This window comes from Aptenodytes patagonicus, chromosome 24, assembly GCF_965638725.1.
Source record: "Aptenodytes patagonicus chromosome 24, bAptPat1.pri.cur, whole genome shotgun sequence".
NCBI lineage: Eukaryota > Metazoa > Chordata > Aves > Sphenisciformes > Spheniscidae > Aptenodytes > Aptenodytes patagonicus.
Window position 1 is genome coordinate 4,835,578 of NC_134972.1, and position 26,634 is coordinate 4,862,211.

A 26,634-nucleotide genomic window follows, 5' to 3' on the forward strand; every position below is an offset into this window, starting at 1 on the left:
CGGCGCGCTGTGGCCCCGCAATGAGCCGGCCGCCGGCCCTGCAGGCGCAGACCTGCGGCCCCTGGGAGATGAAGGAGCGCCTCGGCACTGGCGGCTTCGGCAACGTCATTCGCTGGCACAACAAGGTAGGCGGCGGCCGGCCCCCTCGGCCCGGCCCGGTCCGGGGCCCGCGCTCAGCCGAGCCCGTGCTGTGTCCACAGGAGACCGGCGAGCAGCTAGCCATCAAGCAGTGCCGGCAGGAGCTGAGCCCGCGCAACCGCGACCGCTGGGCGCTGGAGATACAGATCATGAAGAGGTGAGGCGGGCCGCCCCGACGGCAGGCGGGGGCGCTGCCGGCCCTCGGCCTGGCGCTCCCGGCTGGGCCGGGCGGAGCCCGCTGCCCGCTCGCCGTCGGGGCGGGCTGGGCGGAGCGGCCGCCAGGCGGGGTTGCGTCAGCGCCCCCCCCCCCCCCGGGGCGCGCGAGCGGGGGCGGCCTTCGAGCGCGGATCTAACGGCTGCGCTGAGGTAAATGGTGGGAGAGGCTGTCGGCCGCTTGCCGCCTCTTCCGGAAGGGTGCCCGACCCTCGACGGGGGCAAGTGCATAAAAGTACACGCTAAAGAAAACCTCGCATTGTGTTTCGTCAGAGTCTTGGGTCTTAGACTTCCTTCTTCGGCGCTTCTGCCGCTGCCTTCAGTGTTACAGTTCTGCCATGTAGCTGCTCTTTTGCCTAGCTTAATGTCTGTGCTGGGTTGTCCTTCGGGGCGTTTGATTTTGTAGGAGGCAATGGTCTGATTGTGGTTTGGGTCTTTTCTGGAGGGTGGCAACAGGCTGCGTCACACTCCTTCGCAAGGCACGTTCCTGTAGCTCCTAGGCAGATGTGTTGTGCGTGTGCATTGAAAGAATGCACTGACTGTGCATGAATTGCAAGGAGTTGGGATGAGTCTAGGTCCCTGAAGGATGGATGAATTGCAGACCTTTAGAATTCACTAGTTCAGTTTCTAAAAAGATTAATGTCTTTGTAGGACTTTGTGTGATGACCATGAGCATGTGAAACTGCATAGCTGTTGCAGAAGAATTGTCTTTCAGGTGTTACCCTAGTTCCGCTCGTCATGTGTACTTGCCTCATTTCCACTCCTCAGGCTGAACCATCCCAATGTGGTGGCTGCTCGTGATGTCCCTGAAGGGATGCAGAAGCTTGCACCAAATGACTTGCCGTTGCTGGCCATGGAGTACTGCCAAGGCGGAGACCTCCGCAAGGTGAGATCCCTGGGATGGTGACCAAGGGCTGGATCAGCTTCTCAGGTGATCCTAGGGTTTCTATTGATGTTTCCCTGTAAAACCTCTGTTTTCACATCCTGATGCCTCCTAATTCTTGTCATGGTACCAACAGGTTTTGGTGGGTTGGTCCTTGATAATACGTTCAGCTCTTGAAGACTTAAGTGCTTTCTGAAACTTTTCATATTTGTTTGGCTGCAAGTGACACTATGAGGAGTTTGCACGTAGAGGATGAGGGCATGTGTGTGGGATGTGCAACAGGATGTGAGTATGGCCAAGACCATCGTAGGGCAGGGTACATCTGTGGGCTATATCCTTCCTGAAAGTGATTAACTCCTATCTGTCATAGGAAAAAATAACACGTTAATTCTAATCTTACTGTTTTTCTATCCTTTGCTATAATCTGCCTATAGATAAAACCCAGAGCTTAGAGCTGAGATTTGAGCTGATACTGCTAGGCACAGGGGAAATGGCTATGAAGGATGGAGCAAGTAGAAGGAAGAGAATGGAGATGACACTGACTTCTTTCACCCACTCTTTTCTCCTCCCGTGCGGTTAGACCGAGGCCTGAAGCTCTAATTGCTGCTACCGGAGGTTGCAATCCCGTAGAGTTTTGTGTGTCTAGAGAATTTCATTGCTGTTACTGGAACTTCTTGCATCCGTGAGAGTTTGTGGGACTGTGAGCCTCACTCAGGATACAGGAGGGAAAGACTATATTCTGTGTTGTTTTCTTGCAGTACCTGAATCAGCTGGAGAATTGCTGTGGCTTGCGGGAAGAAGCTATTCTCATCTTGTTATCTGATATTGGTAAGTGGTAGACAACCTTCAGTTGTCTGAACTATGGAAGCCCTTTCAGTGCCAAATCCACTCTAAGGATATGCAGCAGTGACCTTAGTGACTCCATCTTAGACTGATCTTTGAAGAGTATACTTGTTTCCTGTCTTGCTCTGCCAACCCTCCCTGTGGGAGAGCCAACCTTTGATTTTTGTTCTTGAAAATGTAGAGACGGATTTTCTTGCCTAGCAAAAATGCCACTCAGGATTTCCTGGAAGGTTCTGGATAGCTGAACACTTGCCAAGTGTCTCTGGTTTATGTTGCACATCAGTGTCCACCCTCAGCTTAACAGTTGATCATCAGGCCTTCAGTGCGTGTGTCATCAGTGGGTTGCCATTAGCATTTGGGCAACCACTATGTGGAATTTTAGGCAGTCCTGGTGCAAAGATTGCCAAGTGCTGTCTAGAGACTTTTGGGGTGGAGTTTTTTGGTCAAGCTATGTTGTGAGCTGAGTTGCAGCTGAGGCAAAACTGGACAGGTGCTAAGGCTTTAGAGAGGAGATACTTAAGAAGCATATTTGGGGCAGATGTATGCTTAGAAAATGAGCTTGTGGCAAGAGAATAAATGGAGAATAAACGTGCATTTGTCACTACTTTTACTGCATGGGTGGCTGTTAGGCATTATCTCCCGCCCTTTGTGTTCCCAGAGCATTTGTATTCTGCTGCCTCATCCTTGTACTCCTTAGTGACCAGGAAATGATACTGAGTGCTGACCAGAGACAAGGGCAGATCATGTTTAGAGTGAAGTTTGTGTTCACATGCTTGTGTGTGTATGGGAAGAGGGACAGACCCAAATTTTCAATTGTATGATCTGAACTGTAGCTGATAAGAAATATTTTCGACTATTGATATAACTTGTTCTTCTGATCGCTTACAGTGCATGCCTAGTTGGTCTTTCTAGGGTTGCTGTCCTTCAGGAGAAGGACGGTTATATTGTTGATAACTCCTGAAAGTCTAGCTGGATCATTTTGCACTGAACAAGAGAGCTCTGTCTGGGAATGCAATGCTTTCAGAAGGGACACGAAGTCTCAGAGCAGAAAAGTGAGTCCCTTTGGCTCAGGCCTGAGTCATGGCCGAAAAGCACAAACTGGAAATGCTGCCAAGTTTTGTTTTTCCTAGTACCATGATTTTTCTTTTTATCCACAGGAGGGGAGATCTATTAAGCTATTACCTTGAGCAAGTGTGAGAAAATAGAGGGCATTTATTCTGTCTTTGTGTATTCTTAAGATGAGATTTTTGTCTTTCTAGTATAGATGGAATTCATCAATCTGCCAGTTGTGGGGTGTCAGTGGTTCTGAGCAGAGAAAGTATGTTGCGTAGAAATTTCCTATGAAGAATTTTGCAGGTGAAATGGGGAGGAGAACACCTTGTGGACAGGACAGAACGAAGCGTTTGGCTGAGCAGCTTTTGGATTCTAGGTTAAGACTGTTGAAGAAACAGATAGGTAAAGAAAAGCTGAGTATAGCCACTCAATTGCCCAGCCAGGATGTTAGCACTGATGAGTTACTCTCTGGGCAATTAGGAGAAACTTCTGGATTGGTGCCCTTGTCCTTATGGGAGATTTCAACTTCCCAGACATCAGCTGGGAATATCATACTGCTGTGACGAGCAGGTCTTGGAAATTCTTCAAGTTTGTGGCAGGTAATTTCTTGTCACAAGTACTCAGCCAGCTAGGAAAGATGCCCTCCTAGACTTGCTATTTGTGAATAGAGAAGAACTTGTGGAATATGTGATGATAGGTGGCTGTCTTGGCCACAGTGACCGTGCAATGGTTGAGTTTAAAATTTTCAGTGTACTGAGGAAAAAAGGACAGTTGAGTTGCTACCGTGGACTTCAAGAGAGCAAACTTCAAGCTATTCAGGGAGCTATTTAGCAGAGTACCCTGGGAATCTGCTTTTGAGAGCTTAGGAGTCCGTGAGTGCTGGTCAGTTTTTAAGAACACCTTTTAGAAGCACAGGAGCAGGCAATTCCAGTTGTTGTAAGGCAAGCAAGCGGGGCAGAAGACCGGCTTGGCTGAACAGGGAACTCCTCATGGAGCTCAAGAGGAAAAAGAAATTGTATGATCTCTGGAAGCAAGATCAGGCTTTGCAGGAAGATTACAGAGCTGTTTTTCATATATGCAGGGAGAAGACATGAAAGGCCAAAGCTCAATTAGACTTGAAACTGGCCAGTGTTGTGTCAGACAACAAGGCTTTTTAAAGTCCGTTAATAGCAAGAGGAGGTCTGAAGAAAACATTGGAGTGATACTTGTTGAAGATAGTCATCTGATTAATAGGGATGAAGAAGAAGCGGAGGCATTCACTGCTTTTTTTGCCTCAGTCTTTAATAATACTGATAGGGGACCGGGCAGCCCAAGGTCTGAGTTGGAGTACTGTGAGTGCGGGAACAGTGACTTTCCCTTTGTGGACACTGAAATTGTCAGGGACCAGCTGTATCAGCTGAATGTTCACAAGTCCATGGGGCCTGATGGGATTCACCCCAGAGTACTGAAGGAGCTGGTGGATGTTATGGCAGGACCCCCTCTTGATCATCTACCAAAGGTCTTGGGAGTCTGGGGAGATCCCTGCTGACTTGGAAGCTAGGCAGTGTTATTCCTATTTACAAGAAGGGCATGAGGGAAGACTCAGAGAGCAAACTCTGTGTTTGATGCCGACTTTTCATCTTGCACTTGGTGTTTCACTGTATGTTTGATTGTACAAGGTTTGACCCAAAAGCCATGCTTACACTAGGTAGAAATGAATCCTTACTGAGCTCATGCTAGGTACTGTTAGTTACACTCTTAAAAGTGGCTTTTTCTGTGTCTCAGCTTCTGCTCTCAGGTACCTTCATGAGAACAGGATCATCCACAGAGACTTGAAACCAGAGAACATTGTGCTTCAGCAAGGAGAGCAAAGGGTAAGCAGGAACCAGGTGTCTCTGCCTGCACAGATAAGTAAGTGTAAGAGGAGCGTGCATGTGCTTCATGCAGTTACAGTGGTCCCCTCTGCAAGAGCACTCAACCCAGGATAACAGCTAGCTCAGATCTGTGTGTCAGATGAACAGTATTCTGCATGCAGCTGAGATGAAAGGTTGTATTAGACTTCTGGTAACACCTGACATTTTGACTTTCAACTATTAAGGAAAGAACCAGACTCTACTGATTGACCAAAGATCTGAATTAGCAGTAATGTCTCCAGCTCTGTGCGTATCAAGCCAATGACAACTTCACATACTTTGTGATTTTAGGAATCTACAGGAGCCTCCCATTTCCACTTCCATCTCTTCGTTGGCACCTTTCCTGCATACCTTTGAAGAGCTGAACCTTTTCTTTCTCTGCTGTATGGTGTGCTTTTAACAGGACTTCTCTCTAGTGTTCTTATTCTCTGTTGTGTGTTTCAGTTAATACACAAAATCATTGACCTTGGTTATGCTAAGGAGTTGGATCAGGGTAGCCTATGCACATCCTTTGTTGGGACTCTACAGTACTTGGTAAGGAAGGAATTCAGCTAGAAGAGCAGCTACCACTTTGCAGTGGGATAGAGTTAACTGTTATCAGGCTTTGGGCTGGGATGAAGTACTTGTCCTGGTATGGGGTGCGTTTGGGGTGCTGCAGCTAGCAAAGGTGACTGTTTTTTTGCTGACACTGGGTTTTCACAGTGTCTGTTAGCTATGTCTGTTATAAATAAGAAGCAGGAGTGCCAATAACCTCTGCTGTTCACTCTGAGAGGATCTCAGAGCTTGTGAGAGGCAGAGCGTTCAGCACCGTCTTTAATCTGTTGTACAAACGTTAATGAGCTCTTAAGGGATAGAGAGAGCTAAGAGATGGGTGGCTTTGTCTCATGCGTGTGTAAACTGTCTCAGGCTCCAGAGCTGCTGGAACAGCAGAAGTATACTGTGACGGTGGATTACTGGAGCTTTGGAACACTGGCCTTTGAGTGCATTACAGGCTTCCGACCATTCCTACCCAACTGGCAGCCAGTGCAATGGTGAGTGAGCTGGGGCCAGGTGATAAGAAGAGTGCATGCAATGCGACTGTCCTGTTTACAGGAAGTAGAAGTGCGGTCCCTTGATTCTTAAGGTAATGACCCTATGTTCCTTGCCCTTACGGAGACTGACTCCCTTCACAGGAGTTTGACCTACCTGAGCAAGTTCAGCATTCCTGATACTTGCTCTTTGGGATCAGGACTGACTCCTGCAGGGCAGGTAGCAGAAACCAAAGCAGCATCTGTATTACATCTGTCAAGAGTAGCTTTAAGAGTCTACTAACGTGGGCTGGGAAAGGCAGGTGATTATTTCACCATTGTACTTGCTTGAATTCATTAGGCATACAAAAGTGCGACAGAAGAGCGAGCTGGATATTGTCGTTTCAGAAGACTTATCTGGAGAAGTCAAATTTTCTAGCAGTTTGCCCTGCCCGAACAATCTAAACAGGTGAGGACTAGAAATCTGTTACGCCACGCTGGGATAAACTGTTTCTTCTGCAAAAGGACCAGGTTTATATTATATGCCTTACTATGTTAATCTGTGAATAAATTGAGTGCATGACACAAACAATGCTTGTGTCCCTTGTGAGACTTGTGTAGTTGAGTCTCTGTTTCTGCCTTCTAAACACTGCATTGGGGGGGGAAGTTGTTTGTCAGTCCTCCTGCAGAGACCAGACCATATGGTGACTGCAAATGCACTTTTACCTCTTCTGATCCCTTTCTTGTTTTGATCCTTCCCTTCTTGTTTTGATCCTTCAGTGTTTTGGCTGGGAGGCTGGAGAAATGGCTGCAACTCATGTTAATGTGGCACCCACGGCAGAGAGGTACAGATCCTACATATGGACCCAATGGGTGTTTCAAAGCTTTGGATGACATTTTGAACTTGAAGGTGAGTAATGGGTCTGTATTACCTTGAAAAGTTTTCCAGAGAGCAGTTGCCTGTAGCCCATGAGAGACAAGGCTTGAGTCATAGACCTAGGAGGAGGAGCAGCAGCACAGAATCTCATTTAGCTGTCTCCTGACAGTTAGTGACAGGTGCTTTCCTCTTGCTTATTTGAGGACAAATACTCCCTGAACTTGTTGGGAGTAGCAAATAGCTTGTGTATGTGCTTGGTTCCATGTTCTGGTAGAGGATTCTGTGGCTGAAGCTGTTTAATTGCCATGTGGCCTCTCTTCCAGTTGATGGAGGACAGGGACTTTGGCATAATGTTATGAAGTAGCTGCAAAGTGACTTCCTGAGCCCTGCAAGTGCTTTGAACAGTTTATCAGTGGCCAATGTCTCAGTCCTGGGATCTCTGCTCAAACATGACCAATATATCTTCAGTCCTTCTCATGTCACGCTAACTCTTCTTGTAGTTGCTTCATGTTTTGAACATGGTTACGGGAACTGTACACACCTACCCTGTGACAGAGGAGGAGACTCTGCAGACTGTGAAGGCCAGGATCCAGTCAGATACGGGAATCCCAGAACAGGACCAGGAGCTACTGCAGGAAGCTGGACTTGCATTGTTTTCTCAGAAGTTGGCCACTAAACATATAGCTGACAGCAAGGTGAGTCTGGATACTCCCTTCCTTGCTGTTGAGTGAATCAGCAGGCACTGCTGTCATTTTGGGAGCACGGCACTCCCTGCTGTTCTGGCAGGCTTTTGGCATAATAACCACACAGACCTAACAGCCCTTGCAGAATAGGCACCCTATTGCCTTTGGTGTTCAGTCTTTGGCTGAGGAGGAACATTCTGTTTATGGTGTTACTGAGGCTTGCTTTTTCTGAGAAAACCTAGTTGGGTCTTTTGTCTTCTGCAGGTGAATGATACTGCAGCTGCAGACACAGACCTCCTCTTCCTCTTCGATAACCAGAAAGTTGCCTATGAGGCTCAGGTTGCCTTGCGTCCTCATCCAGAAAGTGTTGACTGCATCCGTAAGAACTTTCTCTAGCATGAATGTGAGAGGTTGTCCACGTTGAGAGGGCTGCCTGTGTTCTGTGGTCTGTATCGTGCAAAGAGTGAAGAGAGCTTTTGCATATTGGGACTGAAGAAGCAGTAGAATGGACTGGCATAGCATTCATTCAATTTGTTAAAATAACTGAGGAAAGGAAGTGTTTGATTTTGATATACTGGGGAAGCTGCATAGGGGTTAGCCAACTATAGGCTTTGCAAGAGGTAACATGCCCCTCAAAGGAGTGATGTTTTGGTCTGTTTTGTCATGTGATAACATGGCTTTTAGGCTTCATGCTGATACGTACGTTCCCCCCCCCCCCCCTCTGTTTCCAGTTCAGGATCCAAAGAAGAATCTCCACTTTTTCCAGTTGCGGAAAGTGTGGGGTCAGATCTGGCACACAATCCGGATGCTGAAAGAGGACTGTAACCGGCTTCAGCAGGGGCAGCGAGCAGCCATGTACGGTGGCAGTTTCTCTAGAATACTTATCTCTGCCTTTGCTCCCTGGTGAAAGGGAAAAGACAGGAGTGGGACCCTGTTGGAATGGGGAAGCCCATGAGTGGAGCCGTTAACAATTAATGAAAAGCTGAGAGTTCCGAACTCTGATACAACTGCTTTTGTGCTCACTGCTACACTCTGAAGTATCTACTTTTGATATAAGTGGAAGTCTATGTTTTTAGTTTGGGAGGGTAATAGGACCTTCTTCTTGTCCATGCAGGATGAATCTGTTGCGTTACAATAGTACCCTCTCAAAGATGAAGAATTCTATGGCCTCCCTTTCCCAGCAGCTGAAAGCAAAGCTGGACTTCTTTAAAACAAGCATCCAAATCGATCTGGAGAAGTATAAAGAGCAGATTGAATTTGGAATTAGTGAGTATAGCATCTGGCAAACAGAGGTCTTTTTAAGTCTCTTATCCCCACAAAGTATCTACCTTTTCCTGTATGAACTTGAGAAAAGCAATCACTTTTCTTTCATTCCTGTAGCTTCTGAGAAGCTGCTGTTTGCCTGGAAAGAGATGGAGCAAGCTGTGGAACTTTGTGGGCGGGTATGTTTCTGAATCTAACTGCTTATCCTAAAGAAAAAGAGGCTTGTTTTTCTTTCCTTTTTTTTTTTTTTTTTTTTTTTTCTTCATTGTCCTCCCTTAAATAGAAACTTCTTGTGTCTGGGCTGATTCCAGGTGTCACATTGCCTTGGTTTGGGTGGCACCATTTTTGTCCATTGCCAGTACTTCATGAAGCTCACTGTGTTTGTAAGGCTTAGGGGAAAAGGGAGATCTTGGGGAATGCGAGAGGAGATTTTGCGGTGGTTGCACTCAGATGTCCTGCTAACCCAATCCTGGAGCCAGGATAGCTGAAAAGAGGATATGGAACATAGGTTAAACTGAATGGGAAAGTGAATGATCAGATGATTGAACACAAGAATTTTAAGCATCAGTCTTGAATTTTGAAAAGGCAACGATTTCCCATTCTTGGTGCACATTCCGCACCTGCTCCCAGTAAGGCATTCAGCCTTTTGACACAACAGTGTAACCCCTGTAAGTAGGGCCAAGGACCATCGCTCCCAGATGAGGAGTGAAAGGTGACTAGTCGATATCTTATTCTTTTCCAACACTTGGTCCTCCTCTGTTGGAATGAGGCAGAGGGCAGAATGACTGTCTAACAAGCTTCTGCATGTGAACGAGTTCAAGTGAAAAGCAGAATTTGGGGTGCCAGGTGTGGATCTGGTTGTGTGCTGAGGGAAAAGCGGTGATGGATAGGATGAGACATCTGGAATAGCCAAGGAAAAGGAAGCATGATGGCCTGGGAACTAGCAGTACATGTACTACAAAGTCAGACCCTTCAATGGCTCCTTGTCGCAGGCTGAATTTTTTATCAAAAAATTTTTGGAAGTTGTTTTATCCCAGAGCACCAAGCTAATTTCCTTGAATTGAAATTACTCATATTCTCATTTGTCTTTGTCCAAGGCTGCTGTTTGCATCTTGCAGATGTGTTTAGAAATGTGAATGAGAAAGGAAGAGCCAGTGTGAGTGGTAGTGTCTCTTAGTACGAGACTGTCCCATTGCTTATGTTCTGCCCTGCTTTCAGGAGGATGATGTGGATCAGCTAGTGAAGAGGATGATGGCCCTGCAGACAGACATTGTGGACCTGCAGAGAAGCCCACTAGGTCGTAAACAAGGAGGAACACTGGAGGATTTGTGAGTTGAACTACCTTGAACTTCAGATGCAGGAGTATTGTTAGCTAAGCTTATTTACTGCAGGACAATGAAGGTGCTATCTCTTCAGCCCAAATTATGGGGGACTGGGAGGACTTTGACACTAAAAGACAGTTTTTGACTCCTTACCTGTCATTAGTCTGAAATGGCAGACTGATATATAAAAGATTTGAGTTCTTGAACCAGTTGTTCATAATTTAGGTTCTAGAGAAGTCCTTTGTGTTCTGTGCCTTTTTCTTCTAGAGAAGAACAAGCCAGAGAGCTGTACCGGAGATTGAGAGAGAAGCCAAGAGGTAAAAGACATTTTAGCTCAAGGTCAGCTTGCTTTGTGTGGATAGTAACTTCGGAGATGCAATAATGAGCACTGAGAAAACTCTCTGCATTCTAGGCCTGCCCATATGCTAGCTGCACATGGACTCTACTGGACTCGCCCGTTTTTGAAGAGGGGAGTCAGGGAGTCAGTTTTAAACTATGCCAGCCTTGCTTTCTTGGCACCTTCTGAGCTCTTCTTGAAACTCCTCTGGAGCTCTTCTCAGAGCAAGCTGTTGCTGCAAGCATACGCTGCTGCTTCTGTGTAGGAGGGATGAAAGACATAGCTGTTCCTTTGAGCAGCTATACAGCCCCAAGGCATTAAACCCACCCTACCAACTCTGCTTTCCAATTCTCGTAATTTTGAAGAAGGTGGCTAAAATCTAGTGCAATTCATCCCAGTCAAACTTGCATGCCCTGAACTTGGGATGTTTCAGGATTGAAGAAGCAGTGGAAACAAGCTGCTAAGAATCTTCTCACTCTGTCCTATAAGCCTACCTTTCTGTGTAATGTTCTGACTCTCATTCCAGATCAGAGGACAAGTGGTGACAGCCAAGAAATAGTACGACTGCTCCTACAGGCAATCCAGACCTTTGAAAAAAAAGTCCGAGTCATTTATGCTCAGCTCAGGTGAGCTTTGTAGAGTCGGCTTTTATTGAGGGTTGAGAGAAAGCATTTTCTCTTTCAGCAAGAGGTTTTGTTCTAGCTGTTTAAAAAACAGTGCATACAGCTAATGAGATCTCAGAGTGTCACAGGAAATAAGAAACTTCAGAAATGTTCCTCTACTGCAGTTGCCCATGTGTGATCTGATTATTTTTTTTAATAGTAAAACTGTAGTTTGCAAGCAGAAGGCACTGGAATTGTTCCCCAGAGTGGAGAAAGTGATGAATCTGATGAATGAAGATGAGGAAACAGTTGTTAGGCTTCAGGAGAAACGACAGAAAGAACTGTGGAACTTGCTAAAAATTGCTTGTGTAAGTAAAATAAAACCTCCAGTTTAACCTGAAAATATGGTTTGTAGCACAGGTTACTGAAATAATTAATAGTAAATTTAGTATGTCCTATGGTTCTCTCTTATTTTGAATTAGTATTAAAGCCAAGTTCCAGGCTGTCTCATATTCCTGGCTGTTGGAAATTAGTGGTGGAAATAATTGCAATCTGAATCTTCTGTGTTTCCTTCAGAGTAAAGTACGTGGTCCTGTTACTGGCAGTCCAGAGAGCATGAACACATCACGTCTTGGTAGCCCTGGTCAGCTGCTGCTGCAGGTCCCTTCTGGAACCTACAATTTATCAGAATCTGTCAGGAAAAGGTGAGGCAAAGTTTGGAGTTCTGTAGCTGCTAATGCCAGCACTACAAAACTGGGGCTCCTGCTTTGTGAAATAATGACACACAGGCTTTCTCACATTTTACACTTTGTGTTCGGCTTCCATTGTCAGCAGCCTTTTCTACCTAGTAGCTGGACTTCCTGGGGCTTGTGAATCTTCCTTATGAAAAATGGGGAATAATGTATAGCTTCACTTCCCCCTGCCTCAATAATAAAGCGTTTGTTTTATCTGGAATGGTTGGGCTCACTTGAAGTACACTGCCAACGGGAATTGTTGGAGCATTGTCATGCAAGGCGATAGTAGCTGAGCTGTATCATAAAGGAGAGGCTGCTATAATCAAGCACGTGTAGTTCTGGCTTGCTTAAACGAACTGGGTCACCAGCTGGAATGACAGACCTTAGTTTGTTTATTTGTATGTTGCTTAATCCTTTAGTTTATAGGCTGTTCTGCAACTTTTTCTCTAGCAACAGTGATTCCACATAATAAGAACCCAACTCCAACTTGGAACGCGCTTCCTTTCCCTTGTCCCAGTAAATCTGGGGATGCCACCGACTTTCCTAGTTGCAATATGACTTACTAGCTTCTGAGCTGACTGGTAAAGGTTAATTCTTCAGTGCTCTGCAGCATACCTGCCAGAAATATTTCTTAAAGGTAGAGGCAGCATCTCTTTAAACAAAACTGCCGTGGAAAATAATTATGTAATAATTGTCCCTTTCAGTGAGGAGCTACTGCTGGAATCACAGAAACTCTGTAGCCAACTGGAAAATGTGATGCATGACACAATGAAGGATCAGGAGCAGAGCTTCATGGTAACATATTTGATATTCTTCTATAAGCAGACTGGGGAAGCTCATGGCTTCAAACTTCTGCATGTGTAACTTTGCCACCAATAAGTAATATGGCTAATAGAAATCTGCACATTACTCTTTTGGAGAAGGAGAGAGTAGTTGTGGCAGATAGAAAGCACCTACTCCTCCACTTGAACTGACTGACATATTCCCTACTTGCTGAGAACAGGAGCCATGTGCTGGGGACTTAAGTTGTGCCAAACAATAAAGGATGGGGGAAGGCGCTGGGCTGTTGTACAAAAATACTGCAAAATTGCACTCTTAAAATTGGGATGGTCTTGGGGTGGCAATACATTGGTGGGTAGGGATGCTTATTTAATGAAACAGACTATTGAAAAGAAAGTAAAATATTAGAGAAAGTAAGTAGCTTAAGGGTTTCCTTTGCAGCAGTTGCATGGTTCATCATGAAACTATATTGACCAACTTGTTCACAGTAAAATTTTTGAATCTTTTAAATTGCTTCCCCTTTATTCTGGAGAAATCTCAACTGTAAGCTAGTGTTGAACTTCGTAGTTCTAACTCTTTATTCTTTAGGCTCTAGATTGGAGCTGGCTGCAGCTTCAGGTGGAAGAAACAAACAGTCCAGAATAAACCCAGATGTAAAATCACTTCGGTTGCCTCTGAAGACATGCTACTTCAGGAAGCCAACTGTGAAAAGCTGCTGCCTCTGAGAAGGGAAGTTCAAGTGCCTCCTTCTACTGTCACCTACTGCTTATGTGATGATACACATGGTCTAGCTTTTAGTATCCACCTCTCGGACACTTTTCACAAAGATACAGTAGGAAATGCCTGTTCTAACTGCTTGGAAAAAGTTCTTAATTGTGCCTTAAGACAGCAGATATTCTTATTCTCTGTCCTGATGTATCTTCCCTTAGGCATCACATGTGGTGGTTTTGCTGCCTTTTAGGCTTTCTAATGACCAATGGACAACGCATGCAATCAGCTTGCACAGTCACTGGTAGATGTCACCTTCCTAATATACTTGAACTGTGAACTTAATTTCTTAACTTTGCTGATTTGCACTTTTTTCCTTAAGTGTAATGGTTGTACTTACCTAATACTTGTTTTCTATATGGGAACGAAATTATCTAAAACATGTAAACTTTTGGTTTGCTCTTTTTGATACCCTCAATAACATTTTAATGAAAAAGCTGCTTTCACTGTGCAGGTCTCTAAAACGTGAGAGGTGTAAGGATGTTATTCTGGAGACCACAGAGAACGAAACCTTCAGCGTACACATCTAGTTCAACAAAGTATCTGCAGATTATCCATTAACCATGCTTAAAGTTGCATCAAAAAAAAAAAAAAAGCAGAGCTGGGTGGAGCATAGCTCTTCTGAACCTTACTGAGAGACAAGACACACCAACATTATGTTCCAACTGTGACCAATTTATTTCATTCTGATGTAAGCCCAACTTTCCACTACAGCACAGAGACCACCTTTTATAAAACGTTGTGAAGTATAGGACATGCAGGATACAATACAATAATGGGGAGAGGTGGGATTTTCATCTGTTTTTAGGAACAGATTTAAAATACGGGAAACTGAAGTGAAATGTGGCACAAACATCACAAGTTCCATGCATACCTTCAAGTATCTTCCTTTGATGTGCTGGCGCTCTCTGGACTTCTGTGTTGGGTTAAAATGATTCTTTGGAAGAGTAGAAAGTTCACACTTCTTGAAATTTCAGAGTAATATTAAGGCCGAAACACACTGGGTACACTTTTCCTTTATCTTCCAGAGCACCACCTGTTGTTTTACTTAAAGCTGCATTAAGCTTCCAGCTCAAATCCCAGCCCAACTTTGTGACCTCCAGCACTGAAATTCTTGCCATCAATCAAGCCTGAAAGGGTCAGCTTTACACCTAGGAAAGCAAGCAAGGAGACCCTTCGTACACTGATATCCCTGTACAATGCCCTTCCTCAAGTACTTAAGCCTCACTAATATGTCTTCGTTGCTATAGGAACTTCTGTACGTACACAGCCTTTACTTCCATGAGCCTATGTAAGATTTCTAGCTAATTTGTTTATGTATTCCATTGTAGACATGACAGTAAAATAACCCATAGTGTAGTACTAATACTATTTGCTGCTACCAGTTGGACTTACGTACCGGGTCGGAGGGCATGAGCATAACCAATTCCAATCAGGCTGGCATTATTCACTTTAGCCTACAGGAAAAAAGAGATCACAATATTTATACACCATGTACAAATATTCAGACATAATTGTCCCAGTGCCCTGAGAAGGTGGCTTACGCATTAACTCTTTCAGCTGCTTGTAGACTAACCTCTAGCAGAGGCATATTCAATCTTTTCCTTTTCTCCTCAAGAGTTTCCAGCTTAAGCTGTAACAGGCTTAAGTCATAGTGCCAATCTTTCCCTTAAATTGTGACCCATTACGCCTACAGAAAACGGCACCCTGTCCTTCACTGCTCCCCACGTTGTCTCTTTATATCCTTTAAAGGGCTAGTTACGACAGTCCCTTAATAGCCAATGAAGTCTGTCTTGGTCACAGACCCCTGTTCACAAATTGCTTAGTAGTGATTTTTTTTTTCTTAATGAGCAATAAATATATGAATATGCAAACCCATTTTTGCATTACTAAGTTTTGAGCTGTTTACAATAGCATGTCACATCTTTAATTTTGGCTGACTTGTCCTGGAACTAATTCTTGTTTTGCAGCATAACAAATGCTTGCTGCTTCAGTTCTTAGTGTTAGAACATACACAGTTACTTTTATTCACCGTCGCTTCCCCATGGACACATTTTGTCTCCTGAACCTCTTCTTTCTCTCTCTCACTATTTAAACCTTTTTTTTTTTTGGCCCTAACATTTCTGCAAGAATTTGCAAGCATCAGCAACAACACTTATCTCAGGACCTCAGCTGACTTTCAAGGGTTAACTGATTGTTAGGAGAAGCCTGTAAGCTCAGCTGAACTCCTGTCATTTTACTATAGTACAGTTTTACACTATGCATTAGATAAGAATTAGAGAATTAAAAGGATACTGCATCCTCTCATTACCTTTTGGAAACACATTTTGCATAGGCTACAAGCACACTAGTCAGACTAGTGACTATTTCACCATGGACAAACCAGTGCTTTAGATTTTTTTTCCCCCATCGTTTTACAAATACGACCTCTGAGGTCCCAATTTAAATTTGAACCACAACAGAAGCCACAGTTTGCCATCTACCATACTTTCTCAGTAACTATTTAAAGCAACTACTTCATACCACAAATTTTCAGTATTTAAGGGAGCTTGAAATACTCATTCCTGTAACAAAATTCTTACCACAATGGAAGTCTTCTCATCCAGTTGGTACTTAGCAGCAATACCAAAACGTGTGTTGTTACTGCCAGCGGTCCATGCAAGATTGACTGATGTCTCAACCTTATTATTAACCTTCTGATAAATAGACCCACCAAACTCGGTGCCATCATTCCTGTTTGTAATAGATGCAAGTGTGTCAAGCCTTGCCTTGTTTAGTAAATAGTAACAACTCTTTAGATTAACCGTTCCTCACAATCATTTGATCATTATCTCTTAAAATGAACCAAGAGCTCCAATGCTTCCCTGGACCCATGCTCATCTCTGGAGCTGGCAGATTCCTGCTCACGTTTTTTTACCCAAAACATAAGTTTTGCTTGCAGAATGGAACAAGACTTTCCAACAGCTGAGACCTACGGTTTGAGGTTCTGACAAAAAAAGAACCCAGATAACTTGCTTGCTTGTCTTAAATTAAGAAAGCACGCCTGCGATAACATGTAAAGGGACAAATCCAGAAGGAGACTTAAGTCAGTTATGGGAACGATGAGACTGAAAACAATGTTACTGCATTGCAGTTGTTTACATACACCATCTTTAAAGACTCTCAGAGCATCTGAATGTCAAGACTAGAGCTACACTGCAATGACAGCTGGAAACACTCAAGCACAATGCAACACACACCTCTCTCTTCCACCTTAGGCATTTCTGAGCCAGCAGCTTTCTGTCTGGTGGGGAAGGGGGCAAGGTACAGTAGCTTAATTGAAGACTCTTTTATCTAGCACCAAAATAGAAGTTAAAGTTCACAGATTTTAACTCCAAATTAACATAAAGTGCCTTTACACCACTAACCCAAAATTACCCTGAAACAAGGTCTCATTAGACAGCCAAGAGTTGGAAAGTTGCCCCTGCTTTAGTTGTACTTAAGATGAAAACACCAAATAGAAATTATTTCAGTACAAATCAGCATCCCCTTCCATCCACCCACCTTTCACCTAACTCCGTTAATGCTCACTATTCATCTAGTTTGGCTCCTCTGATAATGTTTTTCTAGGCTCAGATAATACTTACACATTAGTGTGCAGCTGAAAGTCTCCTGCCTTATATCCCAAGGCAAAGTTATTCTGCGAAAGCTTAGACTTGGCTGTATCAAAAGCCATCTGGTAGCCAGCAAGCCAGCCTTCGTAGCCCAACACTGCCCAGCCATAGACGGTTGGTCCAGAGAGATCAATGTCTATGTTGCAGCCTAGATTTACATGTTCTCTTTTGTAGGAGGTCTTCAACTTTCCGCTCTTCTTCCTGCAGAGAGAAACATGCCATTTTATCCCCGGTAGTATACAAGTATGTATTATATGTAGTTTTATTCACGTATGTATGTCCCTTAAGGCCAGTTAATTAAATGACTGTAATGCCTACTCAAAACTTAACATTAACAGCTGCTGAAGAGGGCATGGGATAAGGGTAATATTGGCATTATGCGTATTTAGGTGGTGCCACTTTTTCCTCCTCCATCTCAAACTCCTTAAAATCCTCAAGAGCAAAAAAGACAAAAGCATTTCTGCTTATGCTCTAAAAACCATCAGGTTTCAAATTTTGTTCTCCACAAGTGAGTGCAACACGTTATGGCATCATCAGTTTCTTTCAGAAACATCCATGACATCCCGCACCAATAGCTGGCCTTTCTGTCCTTCAGTGACTTTTTGTCTGCTCAGTTCTCTCCACCGTTTCTTCATGTGCAGTGCTTGCTTTCCTTCTTCACTGCTGGATACCAGTCTCCTCTATCGAAAACAAATTTCCTCATCCTCCAGACATCATCCACTTAGTCAGCCTTTTTCTGTCCCTCTGGAGAAGCCTCTTCCTCTCTCTCCAATGCATCTTTGTGCTCATTTTGCTACCAATTCAAACTTAACATAACTGAGACAAAATTTTATCACCTCCTTAATCCTCTCCCCAACTCCTTTCTCTCCCACTGAAGACACAGCAGAACACTGTGCTGCCTGTCACTCATACCCAGGCCTGGGGCCTCATTTTTGACTTAGCTTCTCATTTCTTACATCCAAGCAGTATTTCAAACTCTGAATTTTGTGATAGGCTCTCCCCAACAATAAAGAAATACCAGTAATTATTTACAAAGCAGTCTCAAGCTTTGTGCATTATCCAGACATAAATTATCCAGACATAAACAGTCCTCCTTTGCTCTACTGCCTACCAAAAATAAATACATGATAATTGAGAATGACAAAAAAGTGCTATTCCACTGCCTATCATAATACCTATGCGGTTCTACCTCCTCATTCAGTTGTACATAGACATCTGCCCGAAAGCATCAGGAAAAAAAAAATAGTTTTGCTTTGTGTTCTTAAGGCACTGAGTTGACAGCAGTAGGACCGTCAACACCATGACAAAGATGGTACATGGTTACATGGTTAAGTGCTCCATGTAAGACCTAGCTGTTTGAGGAGAGAGTTACAAAAATGTAATACCTACTGCAAAACAACGAATTTGCCAATGGCCAAAGAGCTGAGGAATCATTTTTAGCAGACCTTGTCCTTCTGAGCCCGGTATTATCCATTGCCTTCAAAATATTCTACAGTGCCTGCAGAATATTCTACAGTAAATTTTAAGCATTTACACAATGACCAGAATAAGCATTTCTAATTGAAAGTTATGGGAAATTCTAGCACTCCTTTGATAAAGGTAATGGAAAATATTTACCCTGTGTTTGGTACAAATGTAGTGTCAAGAGCCACCTTCAATCCTTCAGCCAACTGCAAAGAAAAACAAAGACATCTGCTCAGAACTCTGCTGAAACGTGATTTGTTATATTCCACTACTATAGCTCTACTTCCTGCCTAAAGAGAAGACGAAACACACCATAATGTCTCCCACATGTTTTACAACAAAATCTGAAGGTGCTGTGATGAGTGATTAAAATTTGGACTTTTTCTCCCCACAATGAGGCCCTATAACAGCACACGCTTCGTAGATACGTTATTACAGAAGATTTCAAATCCAGTGTTGACAAGAAAATTGAGAAACTACATTAAAGAAAGAAAACTGTTTAGTTCATGTTTGCTCCCTGTAGTTCCAACAATCCACACGGTAGCTCAAGAATCTCTCAGAATCTACAGGTATTCTTTTGAAACACAGTACTACTTCACAGGCCAAACTGTGTACCTGCCTCAGCTTTCCCACCCTTGTGTTGAGCTGGACAGGATTTTCCATTTTAAAGCACAGGTAAAAGTGCAAAACCATAACTACAAAAATTGATGGCCATACATGGTGGAGGGCACCACAAAACTTTTACTTCCTTTGGCACCATTACCTTACGCTTCAGGCATTAAGTGAAAAGCATAAAGCTATTACTTTGAAAAAGAATTGTCTGTTTTGAGAGTGCTGTATGCTAGCAACCCTTTGTGTAAGCAGTGCCAAGCTACAAACACTAATCTTTCTCTTCAACCTTTCAAAATATATTCAATCTCAAGGCAGCCAAACTTAAGTCCTTATGTATTACAGCATTTAAAACTACGAGACCCCTCTTTTGTTTTCTCTGCATGACTGCAGCAGTGACAGTTCTACATAGCTAGAGTGCATCTTTAAACAAAAACTCCTATTTGGAGTGATAATAGTGATATTCATTCAACCAGCTAGCTAATTTTGCATGCCCCTAAGTGCAATAACTCGGTACCATTGGATCATTATGTAGCACCACACTGATGTGGGAATGCTTGCACCCCGCACCCCCAAAATTCATGATGCTCTCGGTCTCTGCATTCTGCAAGTATACATAACTTCCTTCTTTTTAGTACTCCAGATAGTTTTGTGCAACTTTCACTCTTCAGTGTTTTCTGCTCAACTCAATACTTTCTCATACTAGTTGCAGAAACATTTTCAGAGTATCTACTTTCTCTTACCTGATCCTCCATGGAAACTTCTGTTCCCAGTGTGTTGTCTGTGTTCCACTTCTGGGTGAAGGTAAGTCCATAGTCTTTGATCTTATATTTGGTCTCTAGACTGCCTGAAGCCTTGCCTGTGTCTGTGTTAGAAGAACCAGTTGCAGTGAATTCCTGCCAAGAGCATAATATCAGTTTCAGCACTCTGATATTTAATTACATTCAGTTTTTCCACTTGTCAAGTGCCAGCACTCACACTTACTACCCTTAGGCCTCTTGACAGAGCCCTCAAAATCCTCCTCCTCTTCCCTGTCCCCACCAAAAATAATTATTTTTGCATCACAAAACGCTACTCCTTTTGGCATCTCTGTTCTGGATATTTCTTTTCTTGAGGTGTGCTGATAGAGCCCTGAACTTGCTTAGGTTGGAAAAAGCACTATTACACAAAGACTCGACATCTTCACTTACTTTTTATCTGCATCATGATTTGATTACCTGCTCCCCGCCTCTAATTTTTACTGCGCTTTTTTCCTAACTTATCCACCAACCTCCCCTGCACCAAAAACCTTCTTCCGCCACTTTTTTCCGCTCCAAAGTGGCCACTGTTATTTCAACATTCCACAACTTGCTCTGTACCTTCACATGGATCCACATTCAGATACAAAAAGATACTCGCTTGGGATACAAAGCTGCTTGTATTCTTGGATTTTTCCTCACAATCTCCTCTAATTGCCTTTGTCATCTTACCAGTACTGTCCCAATTGTGCATGAGATAGCACCTATTATAGTCCTTCTGTAAGTCCATTCTCCCTGAAGAAAAGCAATCCTACATCCAACTTACGCTGCTAGATGAATAGCAAAAAAAAAAAAAAAAAAAGATTGTTTTTCTTGCATTTCTCCAAACATCTCGTGTGTTTCTTCCTTTTTATTCTTTTTTTCTCTTTCCACCTTTCAGCAGTGAAAATGTCTTCTGGAGAATGGTCATCATTGATGCTTTTCACACCGACTACTGCACCCTAACGTTGTTGTTCCCCCTACCCTTTATACTGTTGTCACTTAGACTCTTCATATACCATGTTGATGACTTTAGTACCTTCTCCCTCAACCTAACTTCTCTGTCATTACCTCAGCCAGCAACTATACTTTACAAGGTAGGTCACCCCTTTGTAAGGCACCTTAAAATTGTAGGCCTTTTCTCCTTCACAGTATCAGAAAATAACCTGACCTCAGTGGCACCTTGACATCTCTCCATCAGGCTGGTCCTTCACTGATTACTGTAATTGAACCAACAACTTTGAATTTTGTATAATACGTATTTTGTAACATGCTGTCCTATGCTGCTTGGCCAGTCCCCGACACATCAGAGCTTCCTGTTACTTAGGGGACTTGAAGTCTCAACATCTCTCCTCCTGGAATAACTCAGAGGTAGCCTACTGAGTGTTTCATGCACAACAGAGTATAAAGCAATAAGTAGGCATATTTTTGCAGTAGTAAGCTGAAGGTGTACGAGCTAGGTTTTAAGAAGCATCTGAGAACTGATCTCGTTTCAGTTGTCCTCATCTCTCAAATATTTTCCTTGAAGAAAGATAATTAATCTGCCACTACATTTCCAAGTTACACCTCTTTTGAAGTTTAAATATTGAAAGATACAGTGCTTAAGACATGGCAGTATCCATTGCCAACACATCAAAGCTTTGGAACACTGACTTTCCAGATCCGTCTCATTCCAGGACAGTATTCCTGGATGCTGCGTACATTACTTTCACAATTTTGGACTTTGCAGAGTGTACAAAGCCTGTCCTTAAATGGTTTTGAAGTGCCAGGGAAGTACAGCCAGGTAGCATTCCTTACACACTGGGGGTGTGTGTGGGGTGTGTGCAGGGAGAAAGACACTTACTCGAGCTAATGCACTACTACAACAGCACAGCAGTTTTATAACACATCTAGCCAACTAACAAAAATACGTGACGCAAGTCAGGATGTGTTATGCTATCCTTTAAGACACTGCTCTAATGTCACTTCCACAAATTCAGTGTAAAGACATTTCAAACCTGCATCACAATTCAGAAGTAACTTTCTTCTGATCTTAGGGCAGGTAACTGATTAAAAAGGCTTGATTTGTTTCTCAGACCAAGCAGAGGAAAGACTGTAAAATGCTTTTCTCACAGCCAAAGGAAAAAAACCCTGCACTATCATAGGATCAAAAGCCAAAGGGTTTTGCCAGATGTCAGAATTGGATCTGCTTCTGGAAGCAGAAGGCACACAGTCAGCATCTGCTGCCATCAATCTTTAACTGTCTAAACTGGAGATGTCTCATCAACTCGTGTAGAAGCATTTCTTGAATTTTTTGTAGCTGAAAATCAAACTCATTCTGGCTCCATATCACACTCCAGTCTGAATCAGCAGTCAAGCTCAGCTTCTCATTGACCTTCTGGCTTACAGTGGCTGGCATCTTCAGGAACGCCATGCACTTACTAGGCCAAACCACTTGCAATCTATGAAACCATTATAACCAATAGACGCTACCATTGTTGTTTTCTAAGTCCACAGGAAAAACACCCAAAACATTTCTGTATCATAACAGTCAGAGGTACTATTAGTACCAAGTACAAATTAGATCTCACGCTTTGTTCCTAACCTCATCTCCATCCCCAAAACACCATTTTGTTGCAGCAGAATGCTCATTAGAAACAATAACAAGCACAAAACCTGAAGCAACAAACAACCATATCAATACCATATCTATCTTGTTTTCCCTCCTACTGTTTTTACAGTGTTCTTATTGTGGATTGTTGGACAAAGATTGCAAATGGCTTTACATACATGGATCATACAGCAGATTAAGAGCTATGGACACAGTCAAACTTCATGACGTGGATGATAACATGATGAAAAACAATGGAACAGTTTATGAACGACAGTATGCACCACAGAAAACCTCGCTGGACAAAGCAATAAAGAGCCAACATGCCAAAACAGTCACTATTCTTACCAGCTGGATAAACATCCAACACGAAAGTTGCATGGAAAAGGAAAAGCCCGTTTTAGAACTTAATACGGTTGTTCATGTTCCGCCACATTCAGAAGACAGCATAATTAACCATTATCATATTATTTGAGAACCAAAACTTCCAGCCAGGAAAACTATGCATATCGTGAAACGTCAGTAACTGGTAGTGGTCATAGTACAGAGACCACATAGTTCTCATGCCTACACGTTCCTGGTGCGCAATGCATCAAAAGCTCCATTGAGACAGAATACAGTAATACAAAAGGAATGACTTACACCATTTGCCTGGTAAGAATGCAAGAGAAGGAGGGAGCTAAGGCAAATATGGTTATGAAGTAGGCTGAAAAGCAGCACAGCTAATCAACCAGAACAGCATCAAGTGGTAGCACACACAGAACTGAGACTCAGTGTAGGAATAAGCTTATCTAGTAAACAATATATGCCTGCGGTTAAAGACCAAAATTATGAAATCTATTCCTGGTTTTGCCAGCTCTCCTGTGAAATCATGAAGAAGCTCCGCTTCTCCATCATTAAAGTGGGGATTATAGTATTTTCTAGTTCCCTGAAGTGGTAAAGCTTAATTAAGGTCTATAAAATGCTAGTTTTAATTAAGTCTTGCATTGTAAGCATGGTGGAGATGAGTGAAAATGAAGTTAAGTTAAACCGTGGCTCTTATTTGCCCCTTGGCCTTTTGGATAAAAAGTCAGTCTGGACTCAAAATCCTCTAAAAACCAACAACAACAGAGAAACTCAATTGCATTCATAAGCAGAAATGAGAGCTATTTAGGGTAAAGAAACTCATGTTTGGGATGTGGCAGTGGGAACAGGGAGGAAAGCCACATGTCCACAACAAAATGTGTGAAAATTCTTGCACGCCACAGGAAAAAAAGTACTGCTACATCCGTTCCACACATCATTATAGAAATACCTCAGTCAGCTACAGGTTTTAAAACGAGAACTGAAAGAGAGAAGCAACACCTGCTAGCAAGTTATTACGACCAACCAGTTCTGGAGTTTGTCCTTCCACTGCAATGCTGGTGATGTTGAAAGCCCCCAATACTTACCACCCCACTGGAAGACTTGGTCTTCAACTCTAATTTGACCATTCCAAAACCTGAAAATAGAAGAGTACACAGCGTCTGTTTCACCACAATATACAAGCAAGGCTTATTTCCAACACAGCCAAAGTACAGCAGGTAGGGTACACTGACCTGAAACAGCCTATTTTCATATTTCAACAGTTGTTGATCTTACTGAGGAATGACTGAAGGCATTTTGACAATTCAAAGTGGGTGGCCTCATAACTTATATTCATAACAGTCACCCATCATCAAGTACCTCCACCTTCCGTAGCTACCTGCAGTCTGGGACCAATCAATACAGTTACCATTTCTTCTGATTTACTCAATTTACTTTTATATTTCTGATTGCAGGGCAGGAATTTTTCTTTTCCCCTTCTCCAAGAAAAATGTTTCAACTTACTTCAACCAGTGCCATATACAGAGATAGCGTTGTTTTCTTCCTTTTCTTTCTAATCTGCTATGAATAATCTGGAAATACCTGGCCCTTGCACAGAGTAGAAAAGCCTGAAACAACTGACGCTGAAGCAGGGAACTTGAGTTGAATTTTAGCAAAGCCTGAACTCCAGGGTGGCAGAGACCAGACCAGAGTTCTTTTTAATTTTATGTAGCATATGGATTTGGGATACAAATGCAATCTTTATTACACGCTCACAAAACCAGATAAAAATCATCAACACTTTTAGTACTGCTCCCAGAAAACGGACTAATATCAGAATTTCTCCATTTAAATTCTTTGAAGAGGAATGCAAATATTGTGAAATTATTTCCACTATAGCTATGACAATAGGCTGTTCTGATTAACATAAAGATCATTCTACCTCAGGAGCCTGTTTGTTGCCACATATGGTCTCCTATGGCAATCTACGTGAGTTTGACTGATTCAATGCCTCTAAATACAAAAATTGGAAGGTAAAAAATGCAGCATTCTCCTGCAGAGACTGTTCTGGAGTGCATCTTAAGGTCAAACTCATAACTTTCCCCTCTAACCCTTTGCCTACTGCATCATTTTCATGATACATGTCTAAAGTTCAAATTCAGAAGGGGCTAGATGCTCCGGGCCTCTGCTGAATTCCTACCACAAGGTATTTAGGGGATCTCTGGGGTACTAATGGTTTTATTGTCATTTTCAAGATGCCTAAGAAAAAATATGAAAGGTTATCAAACCACATTCACGTTACTTACCATATCCCTTGTTGAACACATCCCTGGCACACTTTCCCAAGTCATTGTATGATGGTGGGACAGCCATTGGATCTGAAAAATGTTGGAAGCTGTAAGAATCTTAGGTTTAACAGCATAACATCTAAACTACACCCAAAGCATTTGTAAATGTCCATGACTAGTATCCTCTGCGTACTTCACCGATACGGAGCTGCAAGACCTTTGAAGAACATTCATGAAAGTCATCCTTGTGTCATCATTGCTTTGTCAGAAACAAACTTACTTCAATTCAAAGTAGTTATGAAAGCCATTATTTGGAATCACTAAACCCCAGGAACAGTATTACATTCAACTACATATGTAGGCCTCACATTCTTACATTGCAAAAAGAACTCATGGGAGCCTTATCGCTGTTCCGATAACAAGCAATCATTGCTTTCGTGACAGGACCCTTTCTGAAAGGGACCCCAAGTGGCGAAGCCACGTCAGCACTGAACAACCCCAAAGGAAAAGAGATCTGATTTCATGGGCACTTGTGACTTCTTAGAAAGTTTTTTCAGAGATTTGTAAAATATAAAGAGAGATGTCTTACGCTGTCTGGTAACCACCAGTGAGTACTTCTGCACTGTGTATACACAGCAGCAAAAACTACCTTTTCTAATACAGGTAACCGTTACAACTACTTACAAAACTCAAAAGGACAGGCATGCGATATTACAGCTTACATGACATATTTAATGTTAGTTACCACAATTTAGAGATTTTGCATCAGAAAATCCACATTAAAAGAAGTAGGAAAACTTCCCAGTGGAAAATTAGTCTTCCCCTTCCTAGAATAAGTTTGTATAAATGTAAAGGCACACCTGCTCCAGAAAAGAAAAGCTGTCAAAGATGATGCTTTTGTTTGATTTTAAGGGTAACTCTTTGCCACTTAATCCTTTCTACAGTCGATGCATTTGTTGATATTCTTCTCTGCAACACCTGACACCAGAAATCCCTGATCTCGTTTGTTACTCATACCATAGTGAAAGAGTAATCTAAAAAGTAATAATGCAAGCAAAACATGTAGAATCCCTAAAGTCATCACTTCTCTTCCACCGTTTTAGTTGCTTACCAGTCTACTTGGTCCCTCTGTCACAAATGCAACAGTATCTGTATTAAGCAATTAAGCCCTCTTTTCAGATAGCTAGCCCTTTCCTAAAATGAAGCGCTCGGGCAATTTACATCCCATAGTAGACAAACACTCTATGTTCAGTGACTTAATAACTAACTTGCACTATGTATCTATCAATACATGGACTCAATGATCCTTATGGGTCCCTTTCAACTTGAGATATTCTATGGTTCTATGAACATATATACCTGTGAGTTTAGAGGATCTAAAATAGCTGGACATGACTGCAGGTTCCTCATCTGAACATTAGTACAGAAAACAGGTACTTCTCCGAATTACTATGTAAAAAGGCCTTTCTACCTGTCAAACATGGAGGGAAAAATTACAATCGCTGAATCATTAAATTGACGAAAGAGAATGTGTA

The 26,634-nt window shown here is 42.7% G+C and overlaps 2 protein-coding genes across 5 annotated transcripts in view; one reads left to right on the forward strand and one right to left on the reverse strand.

Annotated features, from left to right (window-relative positions):
* IKBKB (inhibitor of nuclear factor kappa B kinase subunit beta) lies at positions 1 to 14,056 on the forward strand. 2 transcript variants are annotated; one of them, XM_076359052.1, is made up of 21 exons: positions 1 to 125; positions 201 to 295; positions 1,120 to 1,237; positions 1,993 to 2,062; positions 4,895 to 4,983; positions 5,467 to 5,556; positions 5,929 to 6,053; positions 6,391 to 6,498; positions 6,810 to 6,939; positions 7,407 to 7,601; positions 7,854 to 7,968; positions 8,321 to 8,444; positions 8,704 to 8,855; positions 8,970 to 9,031; positions 10,071 to 10,180; positions 10,442 to 10,491; positions 11,038 to 11,137; positions 11,334 to 11,481; positions 11,690 to 11,817; positions 12,552 to 12,642; positions 13,216 to 14,056. In XM_076359052.1, exons 1-21 carry the CDS (start codon positions 21 to 23, stop codon positions 13,270 to 13,272), a joined length of 2,262 nt encoding a protein of 753 aa, XP_076215167.1. In that variant the 5' UTR covers positions 1 to 20; the 3' UTR covers positions 13,273 to 14,056. The 2 variants fall into 2 exon arrangements, with proteins under 2 accessions (XP_076215167.1, XP_076215168.1); XM_076359053.1 differs by lacking the exons at positions 1 to 125; positions 201 to 295 and adding an exon at positions 470 to 504.
* VDAC3 (voltage dependent anion channel 3) overlaps positions 14,050 to 26,634 on the reverse strand; it is a 15,005-nt gene continuing 2,420 nt past the window's right edge. Inside the window, exons 1-9 of one of the 3 annotated variants that reach the window (XM_076359056.1) lie at positions 26,459 to 26,529; positions 25,118 to 25,189; positions 23,918 to 23,967; positions 19,865 to 20,017; positions 18,666 to 18,718; positions 17,022 to 17,249; positions 15,978 to 16,128; positions 14,795 to 14,852; positions 14,050 to 14,546 (exon numbers count right to left, since the gene is read on the reverse strand). In XM_076359056.1, the coding sequence (XP_076215171.1) occupies positions 14,455 to 14,546; positions 14,795 to 14,852; positions 15,978 to 16,128; positions 17,022 to 17,249; positions 18,666 to 18,718; positions 19,865 to 20,017; positions 23,918 to 23,967; positions 25,118 to 25,189; positions 26,459 to 26,492 (891 nt within the window). In that variant the 5' untranslated portion in view covers positions 26,493 to 26,529 and the 3' untranslated portion in view covers positions 14,050 to 14,454. Of the gene's footprint in view, positions 14,547 to 14,794; positions 14,853 to 15,977; positions 16,129 to 17,021; positions 17,250 to 18,665; positions 18,719 to 19,864; positions 20,018 to 20,519; positions 20,687 to 23,917; positions 23,968 to 25,117; positions 25,190 to 26,458; positions 26,530 to 26,634 lie in introns of those variants that run through there. The other 2 variants (XM_076359055.1, XM_076359058.1) reach the window with 2 other exon arrangements.